Source organism: Neopelma chrysocephalum, unplaced genomic scaffold, assembly GCF_003984885.1.
Source record: "Neopelma chrysocephalum unplaced genomic scaffold, ASM398488v2 Primary Assembly neopelma1_187, whole genome shotgun sequence".
Taxonomy (NCBI): domain Eukaryota; kingdom Metazoa; phylum Chordata; class Aves; order Passeriformes; family Pipridae; genus Neopelma; species Neopelma chrysocephalum.
In genome coordinates this window covers 1104352-1117197 of record NW_020897849.1, presented here as the reverse complement: position 1 = coordinate 1117197, position 12846 = coordinate 1104352, and the positions used below count along the sequence as shown (strand labels likewise).

The 12846-nt window shown below is 45.9% G+C and overlaps 1 protein-coding gene across 4 annotated transcripts in view; it reads right to left on the bottom strand.

Annotated features, from left to right (window-relative positions):
* Positions 1-3689: 3689 nt before the first annotated feature.
* PLXNA4 (plexin A4) overlaps positions 3690-12846 on the bottom strand; it is a 451641-nt gene continuing 442484 nt past the window's right edge. For all 4 annotated transcript variants that reach the window (XM_027702477.1, XM_027702478.1, XM_027702480.1 and 1 more), the window contains 2 exons: positions 10712-10862; positions 3690-9977 (listed from right to left, as the gene is read on the bottom strand). In XM_027702477.1, coding sequence (XP_027558278.1) covers positions 9882-9977; positions 10712-10862 — 247 coding nt within the window. In that variant the 3' untranslated portion in view covers positions 3690-9881. The remainder of the gene's footprint in view (positions 9978-10711; positions 10863-12846) is intronic.

Sequence of the window (12846 nt, the reverse complement as noted above, 5' to 3'; positions counted from 1 at the left end):
TGCAGCTCCATTTAGTGCTTGGAAGGGTGTTTTTGTGGGAATAGTTGGTGTTGTGTTGTTTCCCAGTCTTGGAACAGAAGGCAAGAGGAAAATCTGGCCCAGTATTTGTCACATACAAGGTTTAGCTACAGGGTCACAGTGTAGCTGCCCTGCTTTATGGATTCTCCCAGACATGCAATATACTGTTGTATCCCATTGGAAAATCAGTGACTGGGCTGGTTGGGATTGATCCTGGGCTGCAGAGACCTCAGCCTTGGCTCTGAGCTGCTGTGTAATTGCAGGCAGCTCATTTCACCTCTTCGAGCCTCAGTTTCCTCCCCACCTCTTCCTTTTCCTGTCTGGTCCCACAGCCATGGAAGCTGTTATTTCTACAGGGACACTCTCTCTGTTTATGGAATGTCTGGCAGAGGCACAGCCTAAAACTACTCCTGTGCAAATGTTAAGTACAACCACTTTGCCTGGAAGGAAGTTTTTAGTGAGATGTTTAATTTAGGTTTAAAAAAGGCCCCCCAAATCAAAAGGCTTCAGAACTTTTCTTTAGAGGTGTTTTTGGTTTTTACCCTAAATACACTGATAATTCAGAAAAGCTGGAAATACCGAAGCACTTCTTTGCACACAGAATTTTCTACCATCTGTTCCTGTAACTCACCCTGCTGGCCAGAGGGGTCTGATGGGTGATACCTGTGCAGATAAAACACTGCTGTGAGTGACTGAGCTGCTGCTGGGATGTGTTGGCAGAGTGATGGGAATCCTTTTGGGTAACAAGGACTTTTCCTCTGTCTCAGGGATTAGACAGACAGAGATGTCTTATTTCCATGGCTGGATGGGGTCAGTCTATCACTGTACATATGCTGGTCTCCTATAGATACCCAGACACTTCATAAGTGGCATCAGGCTGAAATCAAAACTGTCAGAGCTTCATTTGACTCCTTCCCCTGTTTAAAATCCACTTTCTTGCTTCCTTTCCATGCTCTCTATTGGTCTAAGACTTGCAGAAAGGTGTTTGCTTTCCACAGGCCTTGTATTGGTTTGCAAATCCCATAAAACCCACCAGTTCATTCTTCAGGGTGACAGAGCCCTTTGGAGCAGGGCAGGAGTTGCACCAGCTCTGGGCATGGAAACCCAGCTGTGTTTTCCTTTCTGCTGGGTGAAATGGAGGGCACAGCCCGACTGGGAGAAAAGAAACGGTGGGAAGTGCTAGGGGAGGATCAGAGAAGGTTGGTAAGAATGCTGATGCCACATTCCCAACTCTTGAGATGGCAGTGAGGGGAAGAGCTTTGTCCCTGCTTTGTGGGGAGAGGGAGGCTGGTGCAACACCAGCTGTGAGTCTAGGAGGGTGTGTGACACAGGGAGGATGCAGGGACAGTGTTGTCATCCTCTCTGCCTTGTCTCTTTGCTGTGAGACTGGGCAATTATGAAAGATGATATTTTCAGCAGTCCCATGTCCCCTTCCCACCTCCAAAGGCACCTGGCTCTACGTGTGTGAATTTGGCTTTTCCAGAGCAGGGTTCCTGAAAAGCACCTGTGGGCCTTTGATCTCCAGTTTGCCTTGAGCTGAGGTGGCTCAGGTCAAGTTTCCTGTCCTTTGGGGGACGCCAGGAGGTTGATACATTAAACCTGTGTCAGGGCACTGCAAACCCCACCTGAGCTCCTCATCAGTCCCAGGGAATCTGAACTCTATGAAAGATTTACTCCTTGCAACAGCCATTCCGAAGGCAGGATCATGTAAGATAATAATCATAAGTGGTTTGGGGGCTTTGCTTCTCCACCTCAAATTGCCTGTGACTCCTCCAAAACCTGGTGTGATGATTGCTGCTCTAATGTAATGGCCAAGGAGGCAGAGCCTGGCTCCCACTGAGGACTTTCCTTTCAAGATCCACAGGATATGGTTCCTTTAATAGCATCCCTGAATTCATGAGCTTCTCCATCGCTTTCAAAATGCACAGCTGATGGCAACCCAAAGGCTGATGGAAAGGAATAACCTGTGTGGATCCCCCCTCTCCAAAAACAAATTTGAACAATCCAATAAATGTCTTTCTGTGTGGAAAGAAAGGAAAGGGAAGGGAAGGTTTGGGAAGGTTTGGGAAGGTTTGAGAAGGGAAGGGAAGGGAAGGGAAGGGAAGGGAAGGGAAGGGAAGGGAAGGGAAGGGAAGGGAAGGGAAGGGAGAAGGAAGGAAGATCAAGAAACTAGAAAGGAAAAAACAAGCAAGCAAGAAGGAAAACAAGAAAGAAGGAAGGAAAGAAGGAAGGAGGGAAAGAAGGAAGGAAAGAAAGAAGGAAAGAAGGCAGGCAGGCAGGGTACACTCTCTGAGACATGTGAGAGGGAAAGGGAGAAGTGGGGGTTGCTGATCAAAAAGATTAAATAACATTAAGGGGAAAAAAGGAAGAAGGAAAGCAGGAAGGGAGGAAGGAAAGAAGGAATTTTTTCACAACCCTTGTTGACATGAGCATGTTGATTCCAATACCTTTGTATAAATAACTGGGATCTATCCAGTCTCATGCTTCCTCTTCTCTTGTATTCCCTTCCTCTGGCTCCATTTGGCCACAGGAAGCAGCAATCACAGCCTGGGGCATTTTTATTTCTTTATTTTTTTTAATAAACTTTATTCTATATTACAAATAGTTTTTTTTTTCCTTTTTTTTTTTTGTTCTGGACTGCAAAATAGGAATGCCTTATATTTACATACACAGGTATACAATTAATTATAACAAAGGTACAGAAGCTTTGCCTTTACCAAGTAACAACGGGATTCCAATTTAAATAGTATAGATTTTATTTAATTTTTTTTCTTTAACTAGGATCAATTCAAAAGAAAATCAAACCAACAACAACAACAACCTAAGAAAAAGGATCCCAACCTCCTTTCTAATGCTGTCTTGACATCTCTTTGAGGCTGTTAGTAACACTGAAGTGAAAGGATATGTCTTTCCATTGATTTTGGATTTAAGGTGGAAGCTTAAGCAAAACAGAGGATGAGACTTCTGGGCTCATGTATGTCCAAGACACAGGGTCAGACACAAGGAAGGGCCTGTCTTGTGACTTTAAATAATCCAGTTGCCTCTCAAATCCTTGGGGAAAAACACTGGGAGCATTTAGCTAGCACCTAATCTCTCTGCTTCCTTACCCCACTCTGGGCTGGCAAGTGGAATTTCTCCAGGGAACGGAGAAAGAGCAACATAGAAATTTTAAATAACACTAAGTTTCTCTTAAGATACTTCAGAAAGGACTCCAAGCTTGGACATGTGCCTTGATTTCTCCAACTGGCTCTTGTGCCTCAGTCTATCCCACAGTGAACAGCAGCCTCTCCACTGGGAAATTCCCAGTCTGGGAAATGCCAGACCACACCAGCAAGAGAAGGGAATGCTGAAAGAGCCTGAATGTCCTGCTTTTCCCTCTGTTTTCCACACCCAGCTTTGCTTTACTGAGCTTCCCTGCGTGCTGCTCTCTGCTGTGAGCGTCTCTGAGGTGATCTGTTTCCAAGCAGAAAGAATTTCTTGAGGTAAACTCTCCATTTTTAGAACAGAAGATTTAAAAAAAAAAAAAAAGCCAAAACAGCCAAACAATGAACAAACAACGACGACAACAGAAATCACACACGTGACAGGTTGATTAGACTAAGCAGCTTTAAAACTTCAATGGGTTTTTGGTGGGTTTATTTTTCCAAGTGTAAATCCTTTTTTTTTTTGCCTTTTTTTTTTTTTTATTTTTGACATCTCTCTACAAATTAATTTTTTGCTGTAAGCCTGTGTCCCCTTGGGTGCTTCTCTAAGAGTGTAGTGAACTGAGCCATCCCAAATAAACATGGTTGACAAGCTCCATTTTCAAAGCATTCTCCTCAAAACAGTTATTCCCTGTAAGACAACACAATTGTGGGTTTTTTGGAGAAAGGGGCTTTGCACAGTGGCAGGGGTGAGGGAAAACTGCAGGAGTCTGTGGATCAAACAATACTTTTAAATGGGAGCTGCAAAGCAGGAAAAGTCAGCCTGGGAATGACCAGAAGTTTGAGGTTCACACCATGAGGTTGAGGTTCACGTGTTTCATCAGACCAAGACTGGATGGGAAGAGTTAGGACATCCTAAAACCTCCACCTGCCCTGGAGGACAGCTTACTACTCATCAGATGCACAGAGCAAATTGTCCTGGAATCACTAAGGCTCTGTGGGTGGTTTTATGTTGCCCAGAGAAGTTGTGGATGCTCCATCCTGGAAGTGTTCAAGGCCAGGTTGGATGGAGCTTGGAGCAACCTGGTCTAGTGGAAGGTGTCCCTGCCCATGGCAGAGGGTTGAAATTAGATGGTATTTAAAGTCCCTTCCAATCCAAACCATTCCATAATTCTATGCCAACACTTCTTTACCCAACAGCTGCCCTGGTGCCAACACAGGAACACAATCTGCTCTGGTCATAAATGATCATAACTCCCTGCTTTGGGGAAAGAGATCCATTCCTGGGCTCCCCTGCTCATCCCAGAAGGGGGGTGGTTCTCAGAATCTCAGAGGTTTAAACAACACTGATTTGAGAGTTGGATTTTTATATCCTTATCCTCATTCAAGAGTGAGGGATAAGGAAACTGGGCTCCTGGATGCAATTTTTGGTGAGCCACCCAAAACCTGCACGAACTGGTCCAACCACAATGAACATTTCCATGCAGTGCTCTCTGTCTGGCCTCTGCAGCTCAGTGCTGAAGCAGGGAGGAGAAAGGGACAAAACCCACCTTGGTGGGACTGCTGGGGTTCCAGTAAAGTGCTCATCTGGTCCCATCAGCAATGGTCACCACAGAAAGCAACAGATTCCTACGGAGGAGCAAACCTCTTACACACTGGAGCTACCTCGGGAATTCGGGAAGGAGGATCAGTTTTCCTCCTCTCCCTCATTCCTTCTACAGCATCAAGAAATGTGTCCACACTATCAGATGACTCTGCTTCACGGGTAATTCTTTTGCAGGCTGCTGGGAAGGGTGAAGCAGGACTTGTTTTACTGAAGCCCTGGTGATATGAGAGAATAGTCCTGGTCATCTCCAACAGGCCAGACTTTTCTTTTTGGTCTGAGATTGCCTTTGGACTTAAGGACTTCCATTCCTGGAAGTGTTCAAGACTAGGTTGGACAGAGTTTTGAGAAACCTGGTCTAGTGGAAGGTGTCCCTGCCCATGGCAGGGGAGTGGAACAAGATGAGTTTTAAGGCCCCTTCCAACCCAAGCCATTCTATGATTTTTAAGTGTCTCTTGTTCAAACACAAATGTATGTCCCACTAAGAAAAGCTCTTCACTAAAGCCTTGGGGAAGGACAGACCTACATTTCATGTTTTGACTTACTTCTAAACAACTTCCCTCTTGATATCAGCTGTTCTGTGCTCGGGTTGTTACCTCACGTGCACCCCAGACTTAGAAGGAACTTGTAATACTTATCTTGGCTGACTCAGCACTGAGGCTGACCACTGGACTCTTCAGATTTTATCTATCTTTTTTCAACAGCCTTATTAAAAATAATGACAATTATGTGATTTACTTGGTCTCTTTCCCTCCCTGTTAAACAGTTTCTGGGGGTTAACGCACGAGATTTACAAACTTTGGTAATTGCTTTTCAATCAAAGCACATACCAAACAAAACTGTGCTGGTAAATCTTCATAACTTAATAATTTTTATGGTCTTCAGTGTCAAAGAGGTGAGATAAGACAACTGCAGTGGGAAAAGGAAGTCCTCTTATCTACTGGAGCAAGGCTGGTCTATGCTGGATTGGACTGAACCTTCAGATATGTCCAGGATGGAATGAAGAGTGGGAAGAGAAGGACTGAGGAAAGTTTTAGCATTTGGACTCCGTGACCTTAGAGGTCTTTTCCAACCTAAATGATCTTAGGGGTCTTTTTCAACCTAAATGATTCTGTGATTCTGTGTTGGGAGAGGAAGGTGACCTTGGGTGGCTGCATTTCTCCTTCTCCATCATTCTTGAGTGCTGTCTGTTCCAGAGAAAACAATCTCTAACACCTCTTTCCAGACACACCCAGCTTTTCCCACACTGTTTCCTGGTGTTTCCTGGAAGGCTCAGTCTGCAAAAGCACGTGGCATGATGGATATGTCTCAGATCACTGTGGCACTGACAGGGAGGACACGATGTGACTGCAGAGGGACTGTTCACCTTTTCTTCCTCTAAACCAGGCACAAAGCCCCAAATCAAACCCTGCAGTGAAGCAATAATCTTGGCTCTCTCAGTAGAACCTCAGAGAATCTCCATGAACTTCCTTTTCCCATTTCTGATGGTGCTGAAAGTGTCAGCATGAATTATTTGACTGCAGCGTTCGAGAAACACCCATGAAGATCAGCCTGTCATATTCTGGATATTCAGAGCCTGTCCATTGACTTCTAGGAATTTTGGCTCCAGTTCTCTCCATGTGGCTTGAAAAACAGGGTGGAATAATACCAATTTATCAGGGAATTTTTGGTCAAGTGTGGAAAGGGAGGTGGGGGAAAAGAAATCAAAGGAAAAGAACTCATCCGTGTTGTAGTAGGGCTCATTCTTCTGCTTGTGTCTTTGTTTTTAGTTGTATTTTACATGCACTTAAAAAATAGTTAAGCTCAACAGGTGAGGCTGGGAAGAAAGATGCCAAGACCTCTCATAGATTGGGGGATGCTGGGACAGTGGTTGGAAATGGGAAGGGCACTGAAGGGGACAGGGGAGGAAGCCCACGCATTTACATCACAATTCTGGCACATTTTCCAAGCAAAAAGCCAAAACCAGCTCAAACACCAAATAAAGAGAAACAGAAACAAGGAAAAAATAATAAGGAGGAGATGAAAGAGAAGCAAAATGCAGATTTTCTTTCAAATCCTGGGCATGGGGGAAAGAAGAGGGTGGAGAGAAAGCAGAAATGCCTAAATGGGAACTTGGGAAGGGTTAAGGCACCAATCTCGTGGTGCTTCCCATTCCCTTTAAGTGTTTTCATTCTCAGTGTCTCTGAGGTGTTCAAGTTTTTCTCAAAAAATATATATATAATATACAGATGAAAAACTCCGTACCAGCAAGAAGAAACAAAATAACAACAATGGCAAACAAAACAACCATAGTAAACCAAAACCACAGCCCTGAAAACAGCGAAAAGAACATGGGTGAGTCTCAGATTTCCCCTGTGGTGTTCCCCTGACTCCAGGAGGATCACAGATTTCCCCTGTGGTGTTCCTCCGACTCCAGGAGGATCACACCAGTTCATTTTGATACCTTTTTTTTTTTTTTAAATGTTAAACAGCTTCTTCTTCCTTCCATGTGCACATGTCCAGGCAGGATTGCCCATCACCCATCACCACTCCCCTCCAAGCCAGCTACTTGTCCTTAGACTCCTACCATCCAGCTGTGAGAACAAGGCATGACAATAGGGTCCATATTTATCTTTTTGTGGCACTTTGTTTGTCAAAACCTTTGGTTTCTTCTCCTTTTTTTTTTTTTAAATTTTTAATTTTTTCTTTTTTTTTCTTTTTTTTTTTTTTTTAACGTACTTATAAAAAAATATCGTGTTTGTGTCGTTGTTGTTGTCACTTCCTTACCACTGGCTCTGGTGGGAATTCCAAGCCCACTTTCACAGCCATAATCAATGGATCTGGAACATGCGCCGACGTCACCAAATGGAGCAAAAAAACCGTGGCAGAACCAAGCAAACCCAAACCATCCCCTGTGCACAGGCCTCTTAAAGATGCTGAGATGTCCATAAGGTGCATGATGAGTCCATCAGCTCAGCAATCCAACAGAAAGCAAGCAAAATTAAAAGGGGAGGAACACACACACGCACACACAGATACACACACACACACACACACACACACACACACAAAATAAGAATAATCAGAATCAAGAGAGAAATGTCTGGGGTTTTAAAACCAAGACGTGTCCCTAAGTTTGCTGTTTCAATGTGAATTTTGTGATGTTCTCCCCACAGACACATCCAGTTTGGGACTGCTGTCGGAAATGGTTTTTGGAAACACTTGCCTATGTGTGTATCTGCTTGGCTGAGGGAAACCTGCTCACTGACTGACCCCTGTTTGCACCCCACCACCCCCCCATTTTTCCATGCACTCGTGGTCTGTCACTCTGAGGAGGTTCTGGTTGGACAGCAAAAGGCATCAATAAACCCAAATGCACTCGTTCTCCAATGAATTTACACACCCTGTCTTCACCCCTTCCTCCCTCCAGGTGCAAAGTAGATGCAGGCTGGAGCTCTGAGGATGATGAGTGGAATGTGGGTTGATTCTCCAGCCACTCCTCCATCTGTGAGTGAGCTCTGTTGGTTGCTGGGGAGGTGGATGCAGACCCAGCTCTTGCCTCCACAGTGTACAAGGTTCTCTACACCCCGAGGGTCTCTAACCACGGTGTTATCCAGGCTGTGTGAACAGAACAGCCAAAGGCAGGGGAGATGAAGGAGTTCATTCCTCTTTGGTTGGCCATGAAACAGGTTGAGATGTTGTTCTGGAGGAGCTGAGCAGAGGATGGGACAGGGTGATCACCTACAACTGTCCCGTGGTAACAGTGATCTCTGAAGGGATAAGAAGTGCAAAGAGAGATAAAATCCTTCAGCAAGGCCTGTTGGTTCCAGAGGTGGACAGGAGGAAAGGCTAGGAACGGGCACCAAAAGGCAGATAGGCTTAACAGAAGACCTGGAGTTCAGCTGCAGGTAGAAGAATTTTTTTGCACTGTTTCATTCGGATTTCCTCCAAGATTTCTTCCAAAACGTGTGGTGACATTTCCTCTTAGGAGTGGCTTGGAAGGAAAGTTTTACCATCAGTCCTGTGCACCACCTTGGTTCCTGGCAAACCCTCCAGTGTCCTTCTGATATTCCACCATGAAAAACAACACCTTTGTTCCAGTTGAGGAAAAAAAATGGAAGGAATTAACAGCTTTTAAAAAAAAAAAATCCCTCTGTTTGGTTTGTTGTTTTTTAATTTGCGGGGGTTTTTTTGTTGAGGATGGAACAAAATGAGACCTGTGGCTCTTGCTTTCCAAGCTGAGGTGGGAACAAGGGAGATGCTGTGCTGTCCATTGCCAGAAGGAGCAGAACCACTACTGACAGGAGGCCACTGAGCAGAGAGAGCATTTTTGCCGCAGTGCTATGACCAACAGGACACGACGGGAAAGACGGAGGAGGACACGTGTCTCTTGGAAAAATAAGAATAACCATATGAAACACATGGGCAGGGGAGGGTTGGTCTCCTCCTCCCCTCTTGACCCTTTCCCTGCCCCAAGGGAGCAGCTACACCAGGCAGGTCAGAGCCACAGTGGTCCCACTCTGGCGTTTTCCAGGGAGCCTCGGGGTTCCTCTCCCGGTGGGTCACTCTCAGGAGATAGAGCTGCGATGGCTCTGCAGGAGAGGAGCTGGATTTGCTCTGCCCTCCAGGATCCCTGCAGGCAGCTGCCTTCCCCTCGGGGAGACTTTGAGTAATACTGAGTTCATTTCCATGTCCACTCCAGGGGCTACGAGCCCTTGGAGGGCAGTTAAAGCAGCATGACAGAAGTTACCTCCCAATTTCGCCTCTGCAGAGTGATGATGAGATGTTGGGGGACGGTTTGTGGGGGTTTTTTTATGTGTGTTTAGTAGTTTTTCTCTAGGGTGAAGGGAGAGGGGAAGCTGTGAAAAGGAGAGCTCCACCTGAATGTCCTCATGGCCCCAGAGCCAAGATTCCTCTGCAGTCTTTTCCTTTAACCCCTGGGGCTCTGTCACTTCATCCATAGATTTGGAAAGAGAGAGAAATGAGGGAGAGAAAGAGACAGAATGAGAGAGAGAGAGAGGAGCTGTGTGGGTGACTCTGCTTACAGCCCATCAAAACTTGCACTTGGTAAAGATGATGATCTTGAGTGAGGCACGACTTGGTTTATCCCTCCCAGGGTGGCCCTGGCAGGACAGTTCTCAGCTGTCTATGCTCATGAGGGTTATGACTTGTTCAAGTTTGTAGGCAAGTTTCTGTTTCCCAGCCTGGTCGTCTTGATCGAGGGCTCCGAGAATCTGGAAAAGGAGAGAGGAAAAAGTGATAGGGTTTATTTTTTTTCCCCCAAACAACTGAGTCCAGCATCTTATAGCAGCAGATGAGGATTAGCTTTCTCTAAGGTAAGTCCCAGGCTTAGCTTAGATCAGGCAAAGTGGGTCAGTCAGCCAGCAGGGAACTAGGCAGGCAGTTTGGGATTGTCTCACTAAATACAGATCTTTAGATTTCAACCAGGCAAACAGATTCTTATCTTGGAGATCAGTTATTTAATAGCTTTATTCATCACCTGGCCATGCCACTTGAGATGCCCTAAGGAGTCTCAACTTGTCTTCAATATCTAGAACCACGCTGGACACCTTAAAGTCTGTGTCATGCCTGCTGGACCATTTTTGGGTGCTTTAGGGTATCTGGAATGGCATTGGTCACGTGTTCTTAACTTTTGGCCACATGTTCTTAAACAACTTTTGGCCACATGAGATGCAGAGCTCATGCAGGGCTCCTCTGCACCAAGCAGACCACCATCTACTGCAAGCCAGCTAAATCTGATTGATCAGTAGCAGGAAACAAAAACAACAAGAATCCAGAGAGAAGAGTGCTGTGGAGACTAAAAATCCCAGACCTTCCCTTTTACAGGCCCCAAGCCTTGCTTCTCATCCCATAAACCCATCACCCCCCTAGCCAGCATGAAAATAGGCAACTGTGACACGTGGGTGGGCTGTGCCATGGTCCCTCAGAACCTCTCCAAGGCTCTCACCTCCTCGCTGTACTTGCCCACGTAGGAGTAGATCTCTGAGAGCGCACTCATGGTGTTGAACTCGTTCATGTGCATGCGGGACTGCTCGGCCAGGTAGGCATTCATGTCCTGGTCACTGATGGCTGGCATTTTGGCAATGTCTGAGTAGTACCTGGGAGAGAGAAATACAGGGGTTGCTTGAGGGGAGACAGAATTTCAACTCGTCAAGAGATGAAATTCGCCAACAATAGAGAGAAAAAACACGTTCGGCAGTTTGGGCTCTGCTGGTGCATCAGTGAAATACCTGGTCATGCCTTTTACAGCAAGGGAGATGATTTAGGGAAATCAAACACTGTTGAAGCATTGATCCTGAGCACCAGGCAGGTGTTGTATTCACTCCACCCCAAGCTGAGATTGAAGTCCCAAAGAGCATCCTGGGGACGTTCTCCACGCCATCAGAGAAGCAGGAGGAAGGGAATGCTGGATTCCTCCATCTGGCCTTCAAGGGCTTTGAGCCCTGCCTCTAGTCCCACAGAGAAGCCTCACTGAGGGCTCAGGGTTTCACTCCCATAAACAAAAAGAAACCAAAAAAAGCCAAAACAAAACGAAAAAAAACCAACAAAAAAACCCCCAAACAACAAAAACAAAAAAAACAAACCTTGATTCTTGCTTGTGCCATTCACACAAGTACATCTACCCACACTGCTGACATCACCCATCTCCACCACTAAATCCAGTCTATCCCAGCAACTCTTCTGCTGCTCAGCATCCCCATTTTGCCCCACATTTTAAGGTGATGTTTCTGGCAACAGCCTTCAACCCTCACATCCCCACTGTGACTAGGGGAAATCTGCTTTCCTTAGCAATCAACATGATTCCACCTCTGCTCCAGAGGTCTGGGGTTTTATCCACAGGGTTTGGATCCCCCAGAACTGTTGCCCAACAGGCCTCATGTGCAGAGTGATGTCTCTTTAAGGAAGTTGCTATTTTTGATGTCCTTCCTCTCCAGGGTAAGGCAGGTCTTGGAGGACAAGGTTTGCAGAAGGTAATCAGTCACTGTCATTTGCAGCTGTGCTCCGCTGTCAACTGGTTAATTAGACTCCATCATTTACATTTTTAATTTCTGCAATTTGACATTTTGTGCACAAGGAAAAAAAAAAGAAAGAAAGAAAAAAAAAAAGCTGCATCAATCCACGATTTTATAATTAGGAGGCAGAGGGGACAGGGAGCCAAAAGAGCTGACAGGTGTCCTGTAAACAGCACTGAGACACCTGCTGAGATGGAGCCTGTTTTCCACTGCAGAGAAATTGGACATTGAAGTGCTGTATGCTAAGATTCTTCATGCAGATGAGAGGGAAAATACTCTATGACAGAGTGGGGTGAGCAGCTGCTGGAGCCTCCTGTGAAAGGCAGCACAGAGCAAGAGCATGGGGGGAAACCCCTCCACACCCAGCTTTGCAAAGTCTGGGTTTGTGCCCTGCAGTCCCATCCTGGTTTGCTGAAACTGGTCTCAGTTGCTGTCCTGGTTTTGGTGGTGGGATGCTGGGACATGAAGGCACAGGAGGCAGAATTTCTTCTCCCTGCTCTGTGCAAAGTCCTCTTACCTGACTCCTTCCAGAACCAGACTCTGGTTCATCATAAAAGCTCATGCAAACCTCATTAATTTTACTGCAACTTCCAGCAGGCACAAAAGCATTACTCTCCCTGGAGTTCTGGCATCTTGTCTGCTGGGCTCAGGAGCAGCCAAAAATGCCAGTGTAACTCAGTCCCATGGTCTAAATATTGCTCACTCCCAGTACTCTGGGTCTGGGCTTGGTTTCACTTTACACTCTGCCTAACCCTCCATCCCCAGGCACACCTGAAGAGCTGCCTGTGAGTAAAGGAGGCATTTAGAGATGCCAAGAGGACCTTCCCTGCAGAACTACCTCCAGGAGGAGATGGTGAGCAGGATGAATGAATATTTCTAGACCTTTACTACTTCCAGAAAAACTCAAACAAGTCTCAGCATCAGCTGCTGGCCAAAATCAGATCTGTGCTACGTGGACAAGAGCGTCAGGAACTGGTGGCATCTGTGACATTGCTGAGAAAACAAGGAATCCTATGGCCAAAAAGCAAGGTGTGCCTGGGCATCCAAAAAACCCCTACAAACACGGGCA